At 32.8% G+C, this 23903-nt stretch overlaps 1 protein-coding gene across 9 annotated transcripts in view; it reads left to right on the top strand.

The window, feature by feature from the left end:
- Positions 1 to 23903, top strand: part of LOC105209807 (transient receptor potential cation channel trpm) — a 217511-nt gene that overhangs the window by 83196 nt on the left and 110412 nt on the right. For 6 of the 9 annotated variants that reach the window (XM_054233947.1, XM_054233946.1, XM_054233945.1 and 3 more), the window contains one exon: positions 1930 to 2077. In XM_054233947.1, coding sequence (XP_054089922.1) covers positions 1997 to 2077 — 81 coding nt within the window. In that variant the 5' untranslated portion in view covers positions 1930 to 1996. Of the gene's footprint in view, positions 1 to 1929; positions 2078 to 3458; positions 4054 to 10182; positions 11901 to 23903 lie in introns of those variants that run through there. The other 3 variants (XM_054233948.1, XM_054233942.1, XM_054233949.1) reach the window with 2 other exon arrangements.

Genomic DNA, 23903 nt, shown 5'->3' with positions numbered 1-23903 from the left:
GAAAGGTCTCGTATAACCAAGGCAAGTGAAACTTGAAAAATTGTTGCACAGAGTTTTGTTTACCTAAAGGTTGTTTGTAACATCCGCCCACTCTTGGGTCAAAAACCATATCAGTGGAACTACGCCAACAATTTCAACCAAAATTTTGTGTATCATATTTTTCTCGGAAACCTGATATTATATGTATACGGAAATATGGTCAATCGGTTCGTAACCACGCCTACTTTTCATATAGTAGTTTTAAATTCTATCTTATTTCTTCACTTTACAATATATGAGTCAAGAACCATGAAGATACACTAATACTAAATTGGAGATGTGACATCGCTCATCTAAAAGTTAAAACCTCAGTGACCGTAGATTAATTTTTTTTACTGAAAATATCGGTAAATCTCTCAGAATTCAGAGAGAATATTTTCTTTCTACCAATGCGCCTCTGTGCCAAAAATGGTTAAAATGGTCATTATTTCCCTCATATACCAGGAATTACGCCAGCTTCAGTATACTATATATGTATGTATAATGGCTTTCATTATTGTAGTGGACGACATGCCTCCTGTCTGGATCGAATTGTGTGTTATCTTAATAAACTTAAATAAATAAATTGCGAGAGTATGAAATGTTCGGTTACACCCGAACATAGACCTTCCTTACTTATTTTATATACATATGTTCCTTGAGACTGATAACTTTCATAGAGATAGTTGATCAATTGTCATTAAAATTTAATTTCTCTTTCTCCCGATCTTCTAAATAAACAGATTTCATATAACATGGCTTTAGAATTTTTTCTAAAAAATTCTCATTTCTTCTTAGTTAATATAATACTTTAAGGTTATGATCAACTTAATGTTTGAATATATTTATTATAAATATTCTAATATTCATATAAAACTCGTGTTCCTATTGACTCATTTTGTTTTTATCCGTCTTAATTTTCGTCTTTACTGTGTGCTCGAACACTTAACCTGTACATACTCAGGTGTGCGTACATGAAAGGCCTGTTGTTAAAACGCAAACGAAACGCTGCAATTAAAAGTAATTGCTGAGACTGTTTAAGAGCAAAAAGCTCATTCTTTATTTAAATATAATATAAAACACATACATATACATATATGTCTAACAAGTTGGAGGAGAGATTTTCATCAAAATACCCTGAAGAGTTTGATTGCATGAAATATTATATGTGTTTGATGATGTTTTAATGAAGACATTTTGATATTGAATTTATTCAATTATTTAAGGGTGTGCTCAAAATTCTATTTAGCAGCTAGAGCTACGCGGCGTATGAGTAACATTAATAGAAATTATTTCAGATTGGGAATTCTACGTTACTTTTCACGGGCTGATATAACTGTATAATCAAAAATCTGATTTTTTAATTAAATCCATTCAAATACTTTATTTTATGCTTATTTTATTAAATGGTTGTGTGAATCTTGGATACATATATTGTGTTAGTTGCATATTTTTCAAAATTGATAAAACTTAAAAGTAGGGTTTACCCTAGTTTAAGTTTGCTGGAAGTCTAGTTTCTTTTTCTTGCCTTATATGGACTTCAATGAATGTAAATTTGCAATAAAAATAGGGCTTTTTGTAATAGTTCAAATCTGGCGCCATCAATAGGATTTCTTATTACTCTAACCTTAAACCCACCATATGAACGACTAGACAATATTTGAAACTGTGGAAACAGTGCCTGTATAAATAATTTTTTTTACATACAATTTTGTTTGTTTGTTACTTTGCTAATAATGCTGCAGTATTGCCAACCGTGCTACAGTGCGTATGAGCAACATTTTCCCATATATGGAAATATATATATACATATTTTTTCCAGCTATGAAATAACCGCAGATTAATCGCCATAATTAAATTTTTTTGTTACAGCAAATATTACATAACTTTTTCAATTTCTTTCACTTGCAGATTACCACTTTCCACCGTGCATTTAATCAGGAAAAACGTCAGCGTGTAACTCAAACGTCAAAACCAAATGTTGGGTAAATTCACATCGAATCATGTGCAGGTGTATCATCAGTACTCGCGTACCATCTCTGTGAAGAAGCCAAAGAAGGTAACATTTAAACACAAACACACACATTTATACATATTTTTACATATTTACACTTAACAATGGCATATTGAGAAGTTTTTATGCCACAAACCACACGAAGTTGGCTGTGAGTGCAGCAGGAGACAACTAAAAAAGCATTAACTCTTAATGTTTGTCCGAGAGGTAAAAGGTATTTCATTGTATTAAAAATCCGCTATTGTCTACGTGTATTTTATTAACCTTACGCTCATACCATGTGACGTGTGTAATGAAAAGAAATATAATAAAATAGTAACAATAACAATGTTTATGGTGCGCTTGTAATTTAACACATTTAACTAAAAAATAAAAAAAAATGTAAAAAAATATTTAAAAAAAATTATAAAAAATACCAAAAATATTAAAATTTATAGCAAAAGTGTTTCTTTGTTGAATTGTGTTTTCTGTCAATTATTAATGACTACTGACGCGCTTAAAAGCGTGTACTTTTAAATGTTCTGTTAGCGCGAGGAAAAAAGCAAAATACTGAAAAACATTGTGCTTGTTGAAAAACACTTGTTATTGTAAATTAACTCATACAAACAATTGTGTTGTCCACTACACCGTTTTTTCCGTATGTGAATTTTACTAACAAGCACGCGCGTTGTGCGCCACTGCGTATGCGTAACATTTAATTAAATACAGGAAAAGTGAAAAAATAAAAAAAATTAAAGAAAAATAGTTGAAATTATTTAAAGCTTGCTACAATATATTTACAAAGTCTGAAGTGTGCGACGAATAATATATGATGACTACTGAAGTATTTCGCCTGAATGTTTTTACTACGAGTTACATTAATTTGTGCTAATTTGCTGGGACAAAGCTGGTTTGTTTACACTACTCAAACCAATTGCAACGCATATTGTCAGTAACGTGAAATAAAATTTAATTTTAATTAAATACAGTATTGTGCAATATTATGTGGAGATCTACGTCGGAAAGACACCTTGTAGCTTCACATGCTACCTCAACTTGCAGCGCAAATAATTTTTTTTGGACATGCAAACTGCCGGCGAACTTCGAAAATAATTGAAATTGACTACTAGTTTACTTTTTTTCAAACTACGCTTCAAAGTGAAAAAAAAATTGAAAGATAAATCCAATTACCACCGGATATGGCAAAATAACGGTGCAACACATCGAAAACGCTAAAAAATATCTTGATATCCACACAAATGCAATGAAATCTCTTTTTCCACATGCGACAGCGCGTCTAGCTTTTGCACACACACATTCTTCACAGAAAAAAATTATAAAATTCCACACCAAAACTACTCAACGTGAAATTACCATAGCTTGTACTCATTTTCAATTTCGTTTTTTGCTTTCGTTACTCATTTCGACTGCGCATTTCGGCGTAAAGAATTGCCACACAGACATGCCATAAAGTAGACAAACGCTGCGTCGGCTACCAAACTGCAACAGCGGACTGAAAGGAGTGTGCGGAGAAAAGCAGTGAAGCAGCGCACAAGAAGGAATTCGAAGACACAAAATTACAAAAATAAAAGAAACAAAGAAGAAGGGTGCTAAGAAACCAATAGACGTAGCACAAAGCAAAAGAGAAGTGACAACTACGAAAGCGAATTAACACGGCAGGTGTGTCAAGGCACAAAACTAAAGTACAAACTCATCAGTTGACGCACACATACGCGCCGATTTGTATGCAAATCGGCTCAGCGGTATTAAAATTGTTGTTGTTGTACGCTGTTAGTTATCACGTGTCATCATCTTCAACACCGTTAGCAACAACACTATCGCAATATTCAACGATTGCAGCGACAGCATTCAACGCACACAACAACAACAGCTATCATTACAACAACAAATATTTTTGGCGTTTTTATTAGCGTGTGTGCGCCGTAGTAGTCGCTGCAAAGATTCCGCAATATTCGGTGCTTTGGCGTTGGAATATGTTGAAGCAGAAGCGACAGGCAAAACAGAAGCCAAAAGCAAAGCCGGTAAGCATTGTTCCAAATGTATGTAGTTTGAGTAGTGAAATGCAAAATACAACAAAAAAAAAAGACTGTTATTTATATTTACCACTTCCCCTTTTTATATATTTGCTACTATTTGAGAATCCTTACTCCCTTCCTCACACACACACACACACAACACACTCACATATACTATATATACACTCTTACACCATCCCCTCTATTTTAATAACTATTTTTTCTATTTACACTATTTTTGCACTTTCGCTTTGTTGGCAATTTCGTAGCGTAAAGCAATAATGCGCCAATATTTACAACGAAACCAAAACCCAAACTTTAGAGAACACTACCAACTGCTGACTACTTATACTGCCTCCAACACTTTGATTACCTTTATATATATACACTATGCATACATACATATATAAATATGCATATGTTATTTTTCTACATTTTTTCTATACTTTAGTCCTCTATACTTGTGGTACAGCATTATACTGTAATTTCTACATTTTATAATATTTACACACTTTATACTATAATATACTGCTATACCATATATTGCACTTACATGAAAAATATATACTAAACACTGTTACCTATTCACGACTAATCCATTCCATTCCATTCCAATTTATGCATATTTTTTATACCAGTTTTTATCAATCTATTATTTTAATGTATTATATTTTCATGTTACGTTCTGCCATAAACTCGAGTTTATTGCTCTTTATAGTGTTGAGTAATAAATACTATTTTCGAAGTCGAGTTGATTGTATAAAAAGATTCGGTTAAAGCGCCTTTTTAGTGCTCAGGAAAAATACAACTCTGTGTATCAGTGAAGTTTACAAACAGTTTATAAAGTTTGGCTTACTCTTGATTAATTGGAGAGTTATTGTATACATACCTTTTGTGCCCAAAACTATTTCGCATTGAACACAAAGCCTTTTAAACACCAAAATATGTGCAAATTTTCAAATTATACTGAGAGTTTATTAAACACCTTGCTGAATAACAACAACAATTAAGTTCACGAAAATCTTAAATTTCAGTTTTGCCAGTTCATTATATTCAATATATGAAAACTTAAAGTTTCTTAAACGTTTCAATGAATGAAAAAATATATTATCAAACTCGAGCTTATGTCTCAAAGCGAACGTACTGTATTATTACATGCATCAATTCTACATCGATTATACATTATTATGTCGTAACATTGGTCCTTACTATGGTAGTAGTATGTTAGTAGTAGGTAGTATACTAAACAAAAATGTTTACTTGATAAAATACAGTTGAACTTCCATAACTCGACCGTCTATAACTCGAAGTTCTCCATAACTCGAACTCTTAAATTGGCAATAGAAGTCAAATTTCATACAAAGTGCCTTCCGTAACTCGTAGGTCTCTCTAGCTCGAAGTGTTTTGTAGATTCTGGTGTTTCGAGTTAGGAAAGTTCAACTGTGTAAACAAATTATATATTTTCAATATTCAAAACGAAAGAAAATATTCAAAATAATTGTGCTACACTTTGTATTTGAGTCTTAGATTAGGTGAAACATTAAATTAAATTAGTTCCTTATAAAAATACAATATTTTTGTTTTTATTTGAGCCAATAATTTTGTATTGAATCTATAAAAATATATGTAAATATTTGAACGGATAATACTTAGTCGTCTGTGATAAAACAAGAAACTTCAAATTATTAAATTTTGCTTCTAAAAATATTCCTACAAGATGCGTTACCTGCGCTCCTAATATTCCATCGAGTTCTGAACATCGTTTTATTATCCATCCACCTAACGGAACAACGTGTTTAAACTTATTAAGTCCTTATTTTTAGTCTACCCTATTTCTCAGTCTAGGGTATGTCATAAAAAATTGTCACATCTTTGTACATCTAGTAGTGTATTAATGTATGTATGTATAATAATATGAACTAAAGTGTAAGAGAATTATTTTCTTTCTGCAAAATTATAATTTCAGTTTTGAAAATACAATAAGTTTTCTTGTAAAACTTTGATATTATCGATATACGCCAAAATGTAGGCAATACTTTGTGATTTTAAAAATGAAACAAAATTTTGCAAAAAGTTATTATTTCGGTACAGCACATTCAAATGCGTCTTTCCACGTTTAATGAAACATCTCATATTTTTAATATCGGAAGAGTACCACATTTTTTCTACTTTTTAAATCATGTGCAGTGGTTTTTCCTTACTTGAAACAAAAATTATTTTTATATTTTGAATATGATAAAAGCCGCTTATGATATATGAAAAAGTCTAGTCTACATTTCGGCCGATCTGAAGAACATGAAAATAAAATCAAAAGTAAAAAAATATAATTATTATTATATTCAAAAAATTTAATTCAAAAGTATCAACAAGTTTTTGCTGGTAATCTAAGGCAAAGGTTAAAAGGTATGCGACATAATAATGTATGTTTGATTTTGAGATAAAGTATTATTAATTGGATATAATTTACTACTAATATCATTTCATTACCTTTACTACAATACCAACACTTTTCATTTACATTTTAATAGCACATTTGTATCTTATCTTATATGTATATTATTCATCACCTTGTGCTGGGAAGATTGAGAGCAGAAAGAGTTCAACTCAGCAATATTTATTGAAAACAATATATAAATTTAATTGCAACTGATTATTTATTAAATGAAGCTCAATTAAAAAAACAGCTGATTTGAATTATCTCTCTCTATTAAACACACACAACTATAACTCTCTCATAACACTTACAAAACCAAAATCAACTCAACTCACTTGCCACTGAACTAACAACCAAACTGCTTTTATTATTTCGCTCTCCACTCTGCTGTTTGCTGTCTCTCTCTTACTTTACACAGAGATAGCTGAGTTTTTCTCAAGTAGAGAGCGCAAAAACCGCTGTTGATTTGGCTACTCTAGTTTACAGTTACTTTTTCTAGTACTCCTTAATCGATTAACATACAATTAAGTAGTGATTTATTATGCATATTATCTATTGATTACTGTAATAATTAATATCGAATATGTAGTCTGCTATTGTTAAGTGTAGTCTACTTTTAGGCGTGTTTGTGAAATTTATGATGAATTGTTGCGTTGAAGTGTTTGGTATGTTTTTTAAGAGTAGTACATAGTACTAAATTGTTGTATATAACAGTAAATAGTAGTAGATAGCAGTAAATAGTAACAGATAACTGTAAATAGTAGTATATTATAAGTCATTAGTGCTAATTTATTATTATTTTTATATGATTTGTATATCAAATATGTCGCATCCAACATAAAAATGTTGAAAAGCGCCGCCCAGCAACCCTGTTTTATTTATTTTATTTTTATTTTTCAAATATTTACTACTATTACTATTTCTATTATTTTTATTGATTTGCGCGCATCAAAGTGGACCCATATACATATATAATATATAAATATATCCCTGTAATATCCCCTGTTAATGATTTTATTGAATATCACACCTATATACACACATATAAATATACACACATATACAATCTGCAACTGTAGTGGTATACAAGTTTAATAAGATGCCAGAATGCAAAGCAGGCGGGCGGCAGACTCAGCTCCATGTGGAAGAAGCATGTTTACTTCAATGTGACCACACTCTATGCGACCTATGTAAGTATTAAACTGGAGACAACACATGCTTACATGCCTTAGTGTGTGTGGCAAATGATAATAACACGAGAAATAGCTAAACTCGAAAGCAAAAAACAAAAACAGAAAATGTGGCATGTGGCTGTGCAATGCCTGAAAATACCGCAGAGCTGCTTCACCCACACATGTATGGGCTTATGTACGTGTAGATGTATGCAGACACATTCATTGGCAAATATTGTTAAATTATTAGTTGTTTTTGTTGTAGCTATATTGTATATATGTACATAGATATATATAAGTGTGTGAACCCGCCCTAAATTCCTATGAAAATAAGCAAGGCTTATATATACAGTGTGTATGTACATAAGCATATGCTTCGACATTAGATTTGCTGATCAAATCTGAGTTTATTTTGCGTGGCATATTAATTGAATTTAATAAAGTAATTATAATTTGCATTTGTTAATAAAGCAAATATTTGTGCAAAATACCGGAAAATGTCAAATATCTGTATATACCGTTAGAGCTGTTAATGTAGTAATTGCAGCAATATTATTTTGATGCAAGTGTAATTATTTTGCAATTATATTCTCATTGTATATTTAAAGGTAAAGAACATATAGCTTGATAAATTCCTTATTTGTCAAAGCATTTTAGGTGAAGATAGTAATTGTTTTTGGGGCGTGTTTGCTGTAAAATTTGCTATAAATATTTATTTATACTTTTTTCTGTAAAAGTATGGCAACGCATGTTACTTTCAATATTAAGTGTAAAAGAAAAGTAAATAAGTAAGTCAACAATGAGACAATTCTAAATTGATCTGTTGACACTTTATATTGGTGTCAAGCTTTAGATTTATATACTTATTATTACTTTTTTAAAATTTTCGTAGCAAGAAGGTTAATCTAGATAATGGAATAGTATTTTTGAATTTTACAATTTTTACTACTACTCAACACCGAATCAATGAAATACAATTCCCATACAAATGTTATAAATACCTGCGATCAAATTTACCATTATTTTTTAAGTCACATATGTAATTGGCAACCAAATTTCATCAATCATCAACGATATTGAATAAAGTTTTTATTAATTTAGTGGACTGTGGACTAAGAGCATTCTAAAAATTTAGAATTTTTAACTTCAAACTTCCAATCCACCTATAGAATCCATATTGGCACCACTTCATCATCTTTTTAGATTTTGCAGTCAAAATGTGTCGAAACCTGCTTCAAATATTTTTTTTTTTTAATTTCGTACATTGATTAATACTTATTATAAATTTTTAATATGTTTGTTAATTTAACACATACCTTTTCATAATTGTGGGAACCCTTCTCAAAAATATTTCCAACCAAACTGCCTACCCTACAAAACTTTTTTATTTGTAAACGTGGTTGAATAAGTAGTCAAAAGTTCTTTAAGACACCCCAAAACCAGCTGCGAAAATTCAATATATATAGCCAGAGAATATATAGAATGGAGTGACAGCTTTTTGTGTACAATAAAGAAATATTTTCATAATATTATATTTACTTTAATTTCAAAACGTTTCTTCTTATGGACACCAGTAAATCGTTCACTTTTTTGCCATGGACCAATGTTAAACCTTTTTCTTTAACGACATTTGACGAAGGCCAAAAACGTTTCACCTCTGAATGCTCGAAAATTTTCCATATTATTTGGTGGCGCCGAAATGTAGGCAATATTTATTCACTGAAAGGTAAACTAAATATTTGATCGAGTTTATGAATGTGAAATTCAACAAGTAAGGATCTTTATCGGTTCCTTATGTATACATTATAAAGTGAACGAATCAGAAGGATTCAAAATGGAGTTATATGGGAAGTAGGCGTAGTTGTGAACCGATTTCTGTCGAGTAGTTCTTGAGATATAGTTTTTGACATATAAGTGGGCGACGCCACGCCCATTTTTCATTTTGTAAAAAAATCTCAGTGCAGCTTCCTTCTGCCATTTCCTATGTAAAATTTGGTGTTTCTGACGCTTCTCGATAGTGAGTTAACGCACTTTTAGTGATTTTCAACCTAATCTTTGTATGGGAGGTGGGCGTGGTTATTATCCGATTTCTTTCATTTTTGGACTGTATTAAGAAGTGGCTAAAAAACACGACTGCAGAAAGTTTGGTTTATATAGCTCTATTGGTTTGCGAGATATGTACAAAAAACCTATTTGGGGGCAGGGCCACGTCCACTTTTTCAAAAAAATTACATTCAAATGTGCCCCTCCCTAATGCGATCCTATGTTCCAAATTTTATGTGTTTCTTATGTGTTCTCTTTATGTGTTTTTGGTTATGGCCATTTTGTGCGCGTGGCAGTGGTCCGATTCCGCCCATCTTCGAACTTAACCTTCTTATGGTTGCCAAGAAACACGTGCTCCAAGTTTCATTAAGATATCTAAATTTTTACTCAAGTTACAGCTTGCACGGACGGACTGACAGACATCCGGATTTCAACTTTACTCGTTACCCTGATCACTTTGGTATATATAACCTTATATCTAACTCGTTTAGTTTTAGGACTTACAAACAACCGTTATGTGGACAAAACTATAATACTCTCTTAGCAACTTTTGTAGCGAGAGTATAAAAAAGAAACTAATTACTGATAATATTTTCAATTTCAGATTATCAGTAATATCAGAGTATATTTTTTCGTCCCCTCTTCAATTTGGTAAAACGTCTCAAAGTTTTACCGTCGAGAAAGCCCTTTCACTGAGCAGTTTCTGATCTCAGTTTTAAAATAAATTAGCGGAACGTGTTTTATTTCACTGCAACTAATCTGAAACGATAGAATTATTTTAGGACAGCTGATAATGATTCTGAGTTAAAATATGTTTATAGTTTTCATCCATACGGTGAAAATGTAGCCTACATTTTGGCACATTTAATAATCTAAAAGTAAAGTAACAAATTAAAAATAATAACAAATAAATAAATAATAGTCAGGAGTATCCTCAAAAAAGGTTAATTTAATAAAAGATTTACGATTTTCACTGAGAAAGTTTTCATAAAGTTGCATCCGCTGGCAGGTGACAGATTAAAAGTTTTGTGACCTCACATGGGTAAAGGAAGAACACCTACAGGGGAGGAGTGATGCCCTTAACAAAAGCGTCAGTTTTAGAGTATCTGTTTTTTTACTTAAAACGTAGTATGGCAACACTGGCATCTTTATGCCGATTTTAACACTATCATTAGCTTATGGGTTTTCAAATTAGTTTTCCATTTATTATCTATGTTCCAATGTATGTCTACCAAATGTACATTTACAACTGTTTTGTAGCTCATCGTATAAAAATACCAACATGTGCGCTTGCAATTATGCTATTAAAATAAAAAAACTACAAAAAGAACTCTAATTAATCAATAATTCAAACCGCTACTTTATCGCTTATCACTACCACAGCTGATTAGCGAAGGCGAACAAATCCAATTACAATTTGATAACCGATCGTGCTCTATTTGGGTTGCCAGAGAGGAAGAAAGAGACTTCTGAAGCTTTAACTCAACTGCAGTTATGAGGAGAGCTGCAGCTCCACGTGATTCTCGCGAGATTTACTCAAACAATTTCACAACCTCTCGAAAATCTAACTTTGTCTGTAAGTCATTAGCGTTCAATGAGCGCCATCAGCTGTATTGAACAGCTGTCTGCTGGCTAAGTGCTCACATATCAACTCAAATCAACTCAGTCACCTTTAATCGCAAAAATTCGCTCAAATGCAATTCAATACTTTGTTGTTGTTTTTTCGCAAATATTTGTGATTATTCACTTGGGTGTGTGTGTGTGTGTGTTTATGTTTGTGTTCAACGCCAAATATTACGGTATTGTGCTGAGTACTGAGTGTTTGTCACAGAGTACGCTTTCAGTCTGTCAACACAGTACTGGAAGTGCTGAGCGCGGTGTTGTTGTGAGAATCATTTGTACGTGAAATATTTGATGAAAATCAAAATCAATATTTATTAGGAGACTTTTTGCGCGTTTCATTTAATGTTTGAGTTTCCATTTTCGGGTTTTCGCTTTTGTTTTTATTGCACACCAAGAATCCACGTGCCGCGTCGCGCCACTTTTTTTGTATGTTTACGCTCGCTTTCGTGGCCAACATCCAATTAACGGCATAATAAACGAAATTCTGCTCAAATAAAAAAATCCACAAGTGGCCAGCCGCCGCCGCTTTGTTGGCGCACAACAAACACTGCAAAATGTTCTTTCACACCAATTGGGTATTTGTAAGTAATTAAAAGCGTTTAATTACCGCTAAAAACATAAGTACTTTGTATTTGTTGTAGGTATTTGTAGGGAAATAATTTCGAAACAAATACTAATTTGTAATTAAATATGTACGATGTATGTTTGTGGGTGAATGTATATAAATTAGGGTGGTAGGAAAAAATACCAAAATAATGATTTTACAGTCTCACTCATTTATTTTGATTACCATAAGCTCGGAGTAGTGATGTCCAAATTTTGGTAACGATTGTAGGCTATGAGGGTGTTCTGGGGAGCGTTAAAATTCGGGTCACCCTTAAATGTTTCGATCTGTACAAAATCTAATAGCTTATCTGGAGCTACATTATTGAAATTGTGATTTCCTTAATAATTAATAATATATTTTTAATCCAAAATTAAGGTACCATCCTAATGTAGTGCATAGCAAATTGCTGTTGGTGGCAGCAAGATAAAATAATAATGCCAAAAAGCGCAGATAAATACGCAATTTATGACACGCAAACTGCTAAACTTTATATGGACATGGAAAAATATATAAATATGTATTTCTGTATGTTTTCAAATGAGAGTCTCAGTGTGTTTGTATGTATGTCTGGTGAGTTCGCACTCCCATTTTCATTATCGTGTTTGCGCTAAGTAACTTCTCGATCTCTTTTTGCCTGACTCAGAGTATTAATAATGCATAAGTGATATAAGTGAACCAGCACACAAATGCATACACACAGCCATGCAATATTTGAGCGCTTGGCTCGTGCGTGCGCGCGTGTCTTTTGGCATTTATATGACTTTGTGGCGAATATGCTCTCGCGAAACTTGCCGCTGTAGCCAACAACTGCTGCTGAAAGTTTTTCTGTTTATATATTTTGTATTGTCGACATTATGGTTGTAATGTTATTGTTTGTTGCTTGTTTGTGCTTATGGATTTCCATTGATTTTTTTGTGAGTGATTTGCCCAAGAGAACCTATTTTAATTAGCAGATCGACTGGTCACTTTGTGCTATATTATTTAAAAATGTAGAAAATTAATAAGTTAAGCATTTAACTTGTACCCTTGGGTGTATTCAATTCGAAAAATATTTATCTAAAAGCTACTTAAATTAAATGGATGGAATAATTAATGGTAACCCTGGTGAAAAAATCGATTTTGGTTCAACTTGACAACATTTTTGCAATAGTTTTCATTAAAACAATCGATTTTGTGCATTTTCCCTTTGGTAAAAACGAAAATGAAAACATGATTTTCCATATCCCTACGTGAAAACTCTGAAATTTTATCTTTAAAATTTTCTTAAATATATTTTACAACCGAGCTAATAACGATTGATATTTTGTTATATTTAAAAAGCGGCAACTCTGCAACTATAAACTCTCTTTTAGTTCTAGAAGCTGAAAAAATTATTATCGAGATTTATAAGCTTAAAAAATAATTCGGCAACCCTAAAATTTGAAATTCCGTTTGAACATGTTTTTGTAATCCCTTTTATTAGGCGTAACCACTAACTCAATATATTTATTATTCCATCAAAATTATTACCGTTTTTTCTGTTTTCAAATAGTTAATAAGTAAGCCATGCGAAATTTTGATTTTATTCCTACCAATTAACTTTTTTTAAATTATTTTAAAGTCAAGTGGCAACTTTATAAAAATTTTGAATTGCCAAAGTGTTCATTTATTCTTTGAATTTTATAACTTTGCATTCATTAATTTTTTGAAATAGTGGCTACTCTGTTTTAGAAAATAAATTTCAAGCGCGTCTCAAATATTTAATCAAAATATTTTTTTTTAAATTTTTTAGTTTGGTTCAAGTAGGAAAGTTGTCCAGAGAAGAATGAATGCCACTATCTAAACAATTATTTTGGTAATTTCAGATTTTTTGGCCACCCTAAAAAATATTTTATTATTCCTTTGCATTGAGTTAACAAAAGTAACTTTAGTTGTTTTTTGTGTATAAAAATAGAACTGAATTATACAAATTTCGAATATGCTCAACAAATACCTCTAATTCATTTATTGTCATATTTGCAATCCACTTAGCATTCTTATTCTATTTGTTTTGGTCGCAGTTTCTTATCGCAATATTTCGCTTTACCTCTCTCTTTCTCTCAGGCATAAAATGCAATCACTTTATAAAATACGATTCTATAATGAGTTGCACTCTCTACGCTGATGTCGCCAGAGCGCCAAAAGTTGTAATTAGTTACGTATACGCCACGGCAAATACATACAAATATTCATTATGAATGTATACGATTATGAGAGTTAAAGCAATAATTCTCTCTGTTTATGATATTTTCCTCTCTGCGAGACTCACTGTTGGAGAGCTAATACATAAATCATCTGCTGATAATTGAAAAAAGTTAATGAAAAGTATTTCAACGGTATTTGTCATAAGCTACTGAACTCAAGAATAACAGAGAGCAAACTGGTAAATGGTAAAGAGATTGTGAAAGAGTATACATTCATAACAAGTTTGGTATAGGTATTGACTATTAACTGGCCAATGCAAAATAATTATCATACATCCTTTGAACAGAAAACTGTTACAGATGTGTCTTGTTTTCTTGATTTCTTTATGTTGCGAAGTTCTCCACGTTCCTTGTATAGTAATTCGATCTTTAGGCACTTGACTGGTGGTGGTATCAGTTAAACTGCATTCATTGAAAGAAAAGAGAAGCAGAGGTTTGGATATTTCTCTATGGATCTCTCTGAGTCCATTTAATATATTTTTTTCCATGAACTTGTAGCTCAATAATACCATATGATATCGAGTTTTAGAAAAGCTGTAGTAAGAAGAAACCATCGACTAAGCAAATTATTCATATTCGGCATCGGTTTTAGGCTGACTCATAATTAGTTTAATAGGTTGTTTGGATTCCCGCTGAATGACTTTAGAGTAGAGAGTCGTCAAATATAGCTTCTTAAAACCTATAAAAAAACCAACCAACGTTCCAAATTGACGAGTTAGTCCGGTCGTCCTGATTATTTCAGCTTTCAGATGGTCATGAATATATGAATATTCCATGTTTTATTTAACAATTCTCATTAATTGTTTTATGTTCTACGAAGAACTTATTGCACAGCAGACTGGTCCATTTACACTTGAGATCTTATTAAAATGTTTTACATTTAAATTGTTTTAAATAAGAATTGATTGAATATTGCAATGTAGAGATATCGAATTCATAAATTTGTCTAATAAACTAATTACATTTATCGCGTTTGAGCACACAATTACGAAGAGAGCATAGTCTTCCATAACATTTTCAGGTTCAAAGCGTCCATTTCTTATGTAGACAAAATGAATCACAACAACAATATCAGGAATACGCTCACTCATTCATGTTCTCAACGCCTTTGAATATTTAATAAAAGAAATAAATAATTGACAAATTAAAATAATGAAATCAACAAGAATTGCCGCCATCTTTTGTCTAGGCCACAGCAGACATAACGGCGCGCCATGCGCTCTCACTTCATTCGCTTTCATTTCGCGTTAATTGCAGTCTTGTCATTCTTCCGATGACATTTTTGTTTGTGTGTGTGTGGTTGTGTCGGTGAACGACAAAAGCGGAAAAAAGTAGAAAAATAAGTGAAAGAAGGGAATTTAACACAACACCTCCGCAGTCTTTGACTGAAAGAAAGAGAAGGAGTGAATGAGAGAAGGGTCGCAAAACTGACAATTTTCATAGATGAAATCTCTTTTATCTTAATTTTTATTTTTTCGCATCGTCAGCGAAATTTTCCGCCACATTCAATGCGTTGCCTTGCTGCCTTCTAATCAGATTTTGCATTCTTTTGTGAAGCGTTGAATTAACTCCGTTACAAATGCCATAAATTACACATTTAATGTTGCTCAGAGGAACTTTGGATTATTCTGCGAAGGAAAACTTGACTCTCTCTCTCTCTCCACCCACGTCTTTTCGTCCTTTCAAATGCTAATCAGCGGCATTCCTTCACATATTCGCCGTAAGTAATGAGCATATAGATATATATTTGTATGTATGTTTGTGTGCAGTCGCATAAATTAATACCGTTAATAGGCTGTGTTGCAAGGCGCTCAACCGCGTTAATGGCAGAGTTGAGCTCCGCTGCTCCGCGACGCATATTCAAAAGCCTGACTGAGGAGTATGAAACTGAAATGAAAACAGATAAGCACAACAACAACAGTGCGAATTACAAAAACAAACACCGAGCGAAAACACTTTCAAAGTCAGACACATTAAAAAGTATTCCAACTTTGCTGAATTGCAAAAGTTTTTGCGCGGAAAAAGGCCTTGCAATGCGACAGTCAAACACAGTCAAAGTTTATGTCTGCGGTGCTTTTGTTGTCGCATTTTGTTGTTGTTGTCATATTAGTTGTTGTTACTCATGTTGTTAGTGCGCTTACGAGTATCTTATGCAATTTGCGTTGCCACTTTCCAGCTGCGGTTCGGTCGCCTTGAGCGTACATCGCATCGCACATTGCCACTTGTTTGCTGGCAGCTTGTTGCAACCGCTGTTGCATATTCGTTTGCAAGCGTGTAAAATTAACTATCTAGGCGCCTCTATATCTACGTTATGTACAAAGAAATTGTGAGTATAACTTCAAAAGTGGTATGCCGTGCGCATAAATGGCTTCTGGGATAGCCTTATTTCTACAGGGATAGCCTTATTTATGGAACACGGTGTCCTTCCAGTTAATCTAGTTCAACCGGATCTTGGTGACTATTCTCGACTCTATCTCGCTAATGAACTCGCCGATGTTCGGTTCTCTAATGGATTTTTATCCGTCTTTCAGCCCAAGGGAGTTTTTAACGGTCTCAAAGTCCTGCATGGACGTCTATTTGTTAAAACTTGAAGCGCGATAGCCCTGTATTGTAACATGTGTTTTCTTTTTCTTCTAGTCAAGGAGTTGCCTTACTCGTATACTCACATTGAACAACGTTGTTTTCTAGCCAGGGTCACGAAATTTTGAGCATGCGACCTATATTTTTATTAAATAGTGATCATTTATGGAAAATGAGGACAAAAATAGCCACTGAATTAATGAGTCTGGTGAAGGCCCAAATCAGACTCCCTTGTACAAATGCATCTATCCTATTGTCAAACTCAGACTCTTTCTTTGTTTGTCTAAGTTCATCAAATTTCCACTTTTGAGCTCCATATTTGATCTTGAACTGAAAATTCCGAAATTTAACTTGGTTATTAATAGACTAAAATTTGTAAATGAAAATTCCGGTTATTTCTGGAGAATAAGTTCTCTTCCGAAAGTTCATGCCTAGCAAGCTCAGAATGTTATATTTTCATTTTTTGTTACTCAAAAGAGGGGTACACACATATGTGGGTTATTTCCGATTACAGAAGTTCATCCTATCCGATGGATGCTTGAAATATTCTAGTAGAATTACAGCTCCGCTTCCATTTATCAATTTAAACATCAGTTCTGTCGAGGTTGTTGGTGTAAGTAGGTCTCATGTCAAGCCCATAGTGAACTAACGATGTACCATAGTTATCTCATAGTTAAGTGGTTCGCCAAAAATCTGAAGCCTATGCTGGATTTGACACTGGACTGTTTGGAACATAACAGTAATATGGCGAAGTTTATGTAGACTTACTGGAGAGTCTCTTCATCCATATCTGAGAGTTTTTGGTTTCATAAACGATCGGTGTTTCAATTGTTCAAGTTGGATCCCATTGTGGAGGTCGCTACCAAAATTTAGATTAACCTAGGCCGAATAGACGAAATAAATTCGTTTATTCCTCTTCAGAGTCCTACGAGAAAACCAGATTTGCTTTAATCCGTTACCCGAAAAAAGGGTGCAACTATCTGTGTTGGTGATTTATTTTATTGATTTATGTTGGTGTAAATTCTAATTTGCGCTTTTTGTTTTCATTGTTGTTGTTATCTTCATAGCGCTTTTAATATAAAAATTTTTGTTGCTCCAGAAGCCATAAATATTATTCGTTTGTAAATTACTTGCGAAGTTTCGCTATGTATATACGTGTGTTGTTGTTGTGCTTGCGTGTGGCTGTGGTGGCTGGTTGTTGTCATAGCGTGGAATGCTGCAACCAGTTTCATGGCAACTCTCATAGTTGCACTTTGGTGTTGGTGGTGCCGATGTGCGCCGGTGTGTGAGTGACTTTATGACTGTATGTATCTGTGTGAGTGACTGTTTACGTGTTCGGCACACTGTTAACGGCGGCTGGCAGCTAAGCAAACAACCGCTAGTGTTATTTGTCGACATGTATGTGTGCGTATTTGTTGTTGTTGCCTCTCGTGCGGCTGCTGTTCGTGGTGTTTACAAACCTTTCATTGCTGCAACAATATTTTGCTGCAGCTGCCGCTTATAAATACATACACACATACACTTTCCTGTAGGTGTGTGCGTGTGTGTGCGTTTGCAATAATTTATTTGTAAATTATGCAATGACCTATATTTTCGCAGGATTGTAGTGTAGTGGCTGTATTGATTTTAAATTACGCCAACACATGTTGTTGTTGTTGGTTGGTCACAAAAATCTGTCTGCCAGTCCGTGCGTGGGTGTGTGTGTTTGTAATGAAAATCCACTGTTCATAAATTTTGTTTATTTAATAAATTAGTTTCAATCGAAATTTTTGTGTTTTTTATTATTTTTGTGTGTGTTCGTAGGTAGTAGGTAAACATTATACCGGTTTAATGAATATATTTTTGTTTACATATACATTATATAATAGTATAATTGGTATATGTGTTTTCCCATTAAATTATGTGGTCATTGCGTGCAGCTCTAACAAAATCAACGTTAATTGATTTGTTATGCAATTTGAGGGTAAATTCTATGTGGGCGATTGTGTGCCACTGTCACTGCCACAGCGGCAGTTGATGATGAATGGGATTATGCAAATCACTTCAGGTGATGTTTATTCGAAATAATTAAATCGTTAATTTTTTTTTGGTAAATATTTTATTATTTTATTTAATTTTTGTGGTTGTAGATGGAACTTTTTTATTATTATTTTTAGCTAAAACTTTATTTACATATAAATTAAAAACAAAAAAAAAAAAATATTTTTGCATATTTACAAAATTGTGAGCCCACGTTTACGTTAACATTTACACTCAATGAGTTTCTTCATATTTTTTTATTTCAAGCGTGGCGGCAACTTTTTGTACATCAAAATAATTGCGTTCGTTGATAGTATGTTTATTTAGAAAACATAAATGTTGAATATTTAATTAATAACTAGTATTGAATATCCATTTAGAAATCTAGGGAGCGGCAAACCCTTTCAAGTCTAATAGGAAAATGCTTAATTAAGAAAATGCCCTACTTGCTAATAGTACACAACTAAATTATTATATAGACTTTGCACACAGGAGTTTATTGATCAATCAATCGAATACAGCGCTGATTTAGCTCGATTTACTGTAAAATAAAAATCAAAATTTTCTGCATTATTTTTAATCGGATTGAAACTGGAATGCAACTCTGCAAAACATTCCAAAGGTATTTATAACAGCTGATCGTTAATCGAGTAACCGGCTGTGCGAAGACAAAAACTGATTTCTCAATTATAACCTTAATGTATTCAATTTATTTAGCTGTGCGAAAGGGCTATTAAGTAAGATACTTTGTTCAACACACCTATACTTATAGATATAAAACATATGAAACCTGTATAGAAATTTGATTAAAATGGCAACTTTGCTAATTTTGATACTAAGGCTCAACCCACACCTGATTAGCCAAAACCTATTTTCTTGTCTGATACGACAACATCCCTTAGCTTCTTATGTGACAATACTCATCGACCAAAACGAGACAAAAGCGCATGCTCTCTTGGTTTGGGTTAGAGCAAGATACGTTTTTGTGCATTATTAGTCAAAGAGGTTTTGGACTAATTCGGTGGGAGTTGAGCCCAAAACTGTTTGGAAAAAGTATTTAAAACTTTTACTAGCTTCATATTGCAACTTTGGTGTTAATTTTTATAAAAAAACATGATACCTGCTGCTGGCAGCTCTCAACATTTAACTAAGGGAGTGTTTAAAACGTATGTTCGGATCACACTATCAATAACAACTTACAATTTACAGGCTGACCTTTGACATTTCGCAGTTATAAATATTCGTAGGTTTTTCGAAAAAAAAAAAATTACAAATATTTGTATCCGTGAGAGATTGGTGGAAATAGTTTCATTATTATTCTTTTTATATGATTTTCAATATTACTGAAATTCTGGACCGAAATCTCGAATTTTAAAATGGGTAAAGAAACGCAGTTGGGATAGAGATGGGTAAGAATACTCTTCTACTAGTAGGATCTAGATGGCTATTTTAATGTTGATATCGGTCTCGGAAATAGCAGTAGTGGATGTTCGGAATTCCACTCTCAAGTACAGGTTATCATAATAATTTTTACATACTATTTCTTGGGTGAACCACTGATTTTAGATATAACCAGTTTTAAAACACCAGATTACCAATTATTGCACTCAAATGTTGTGACTTTTAATTTATTTTATTTTTTTTACCTTAATATTTTATAACAAATCTTCTCTCTTAACCTAACCAAACCACAAAAAAAGGTTAAAAAACTGTTCATAACCTCACTTTTTTACTAATTCAAGCAAATTCTCTATATAAATGCATTTAATTGTGAGAGTAAATGCACAGGTGAGAACCTTCAACAATTAACATATGTAAATCCTCTCAATACAACTAAAATTAATTAGTCAACAAACTGCTACCTCTTACAATATCCGACGGTTAACAATGAAAGTAAGCAGCAAAACACTATTTGTCTAAAGTCAGCACTAATTAATTTTCTCTGGACTTAAAACTTGCTGCAATATACATATTTGTATATGTATATATGCATATAACGGGAAAATCCGAAAATTTTGTCTCACTAATTTGCTTTCACTGAAATTTAATTTGCAACGCTGGTTGCATTACCAGCTCCCTTTTTCGACGAAATCGCGAAATTTTATGCATTTATATTTTACTCATCTCGACCTCTCTCTTCCTCTCTCCTTCTCACTCATTTGTGTTCACAAAAAGTCGGTAGTTTGTTTGCAAAGCGAATTTCGTATATTTGCATGTAGATGACCACGCAGATGCCAGAGCTTGGCACGTGGTCTACTCCTAAACTACTTCATTTCGAGTCAGAATCAGTGTTGATCGCAAATGCAAATATTTTTTGAAATCGCTTTAGCTTGTCAACCAATTAAACCATCCTGCAAACTCTTCTCAGCGGTTTGGGCTACCGCAAAACAAGCTTTGGCACGAGGCTCTCACAATTTGTGCTGCCCCCTTTGGTCACACCCACATTCTGTCACATACATGCCACAAATGCATCGAGCAAATTTATACACTATGCAACTATGTTTGTGGTTTGATTGGCAAGCTCACGCGCTCGCCGTCTAACTCAACCGCACTCACTCACTCACTGAGTATTCGGTAATTTGGTTGCGTATACGCCATGTAGCACAAATTAAATCAAATCGTAAACTTAATTACCACAATTATGCGGTCGAACAGTGCGCTGCCAGCGCGCAGTGTCAAGCGAGCTGAAGCTGGTGTAGCGCGTAAATTTAATATTTATACGCCTCCAAATGAATAGTAATGAAGGCGTTGCTTACAATGAACAGCGACGCTCGCCTATTATCGCTCGGACATGGCAATGCAATTGCAATTAATGTTTTGCGCACTAATTGTGGACGGCAGATTTGTGGGGATTGTTTTTTGTTCACGCATCTCTTACGATTTAATTAACCATTTAATCGGCATTGAATGTTGACATTGCATGGACTTTTAAGCACTTAACGGTAATGTGTGTAGGCTTTTGTAGGGGAAAAATAGATAGAGCATAGTAACAACTAAAAATGATTTCGTACTTGTTTTCAAGACTGTGAAGCACTTTTCTATTATAGAAAAAGTTATCAAGAAGTCAATAAATATCGATAAACACCTATCGAATACGTATATCTGAGTTATAAAAGCATGTAAACAACTGAAATGTTGTGTGATTGTTTATATTATATATTTAATAATATGAAACCAATTTTTATTACTATTATCGAAATATCGATTATTTTTTATCGATATATATTTTTGAATTGTGGCATATCATCATGTAATCACAATACACATGCTTCATTCTGAATTTATGAAATCCAAAACAAACAAAGTTATTAGTTTTTATCGATAAAAGTCTTACAACATTGTAAAGATCTTAATCATATTTAATACGATAATTAATAATTTCGAGTAAAATAAAATTAAATATTATTATCGATGAATATTTTGAAATATATCGATAACTTTTCACGCCGCTTTTTAAATTAGTTTACAAATCTATGGATAATCAAGAATTTTTACTACTGAATATATCGATAACTCGAAAAGTATTGATAACAATTAATTGTCACCATTTATTCATGTTCAACATTTATCGAATAATTGCACAATGCCTGGTATAAAGTTTTTCTTGCCTTCAATTTAGTTCCACAAATTGTTTTGTTGATAAATAATTTGGAAGTTATCGATACATTTTTAACATATTTTATTAAATGATATTAAATCAATGAATAATCAGGAATATTAAAAATCTAATTTGACAAAGTAATCGATACTTTTTTATACTATCAATTTGTCAAATTTTTCCATTTATCAAATATTAAATTTCCGATAAAAAAAATATTGTGTTGAAAAGTGTCTAAAGTCGGAAGATGAATTCGGGTACTAAAACGGTAGTAGTCTTCCACTGATTTGGTTTTAAATTGGTTTTAAATAAAGTTTGCTTAATTATGTTTTCTTCAAAGCTTGTTTTTGAAAGATAGAACACTTTTCATAGAAAATTGCTGGTTAAGTTCTCGTTTATGAGCACAAGCTTGTTTCCTTTTAGAAAGACTGCAACATTTAAGAATAAAATGGTTAGTATACATGTATTAATAAGGCTTTGTTTGGCTGGATTTCCTTTTGAATCGGAATAGTAGGTTGTTTATGATCCCACACAGAGTAGAAGAGAAACGGAGAACAAACGAATTGGTATAAAATTAAATATTCATCACTCGATTGTTTGTCGGTAGTAAAATACTAATGCAAGCTTATTTTTGGTGGGGTGTGTTTATTGTGGAGGTGGATCTTCTTTTCTTGTGACTGAATATTTTCTAATTATGTTAATTTTCAGATATATTGATAGACAGCTACACGCATTTATAAGCACAAACTTTACGCATTTATCTCAAAGCCAAAGTCTTTTCAATAAGTAAATATTTGCATTGAAAAGTTTCTTTCAAAAATAAGTCGAAAGTAATATTTAATAACCGCGTGGCAATTTGTTTGTGTTTACGCAGACTTTCTTCGTGTGATTAATTTGCTGTTAGGAATTTTGTGAAGCATGAAAATCCATAGATAAACAGCAAGACAGTTTAAATACACTGAGGTGGAAGTAATATAAATACTCTCGATTTAATGAAAGTAGGTACATAAGTAGTTGATATTGAACATGAAGCATGTTTGAGTAGTCAAGAGTGTAGAATGGGGGGTTAATAAAGCTTAATATAAATACAGATAATTTTTTTATATTTAATGAGCATGCTTAGAATGATATGTACATAAATATACAGGCATTTACATTCAATATTTACATATACATACTCCCACTTTTTCGCCACTTCCACAGTCATGCGCCACAAAATATTTCACAATTTTTCACAATGAAATTTCAACTTGATTTAAATGCGAAGGGAAAATCTCTGCATTTATGTGATAAATAAATTAATTATGTCTGTGTGCGTTCGAACACACACACCCACATACATATATACGCACCGCTGCACTTCGCATATGTTCAGCTTCATTGAGTCCATACAATGGTTGTTTAAATTACGGCCCATTGAAGGGCGTCGGATATGCACCGTTACACATACATGCAACACACATGTGTTGAGGTGTAGCTGTTTTTGCATTGAGAACAAGTCGACAGATTTACACAACACATTTTAATCTTATTGACACAGCACTCATGCTGTTGGCAA

The sequence above is a fragment of the Zeugodacus cucurbitae genome, chromosome 6 (assembly GCF_028554725.1).
Source record: "Zeugodacus cucurbitae isolate PBARC_wt_2022May chromosome 6, idZeuCucr1.2, whole genome shotgun sequence".
Taxonomy (NCBI): Eukaryota; Metazoa; Arthropoda; class Insecta; order Diptera; family Tephritidae; genus Zeugodacus; species Zeugodacus cucurbitae.
Note: the sequence above shows the minus strand (reverse complement) of the source record. Positions and strands in the feature narration are given on the sequence as shown.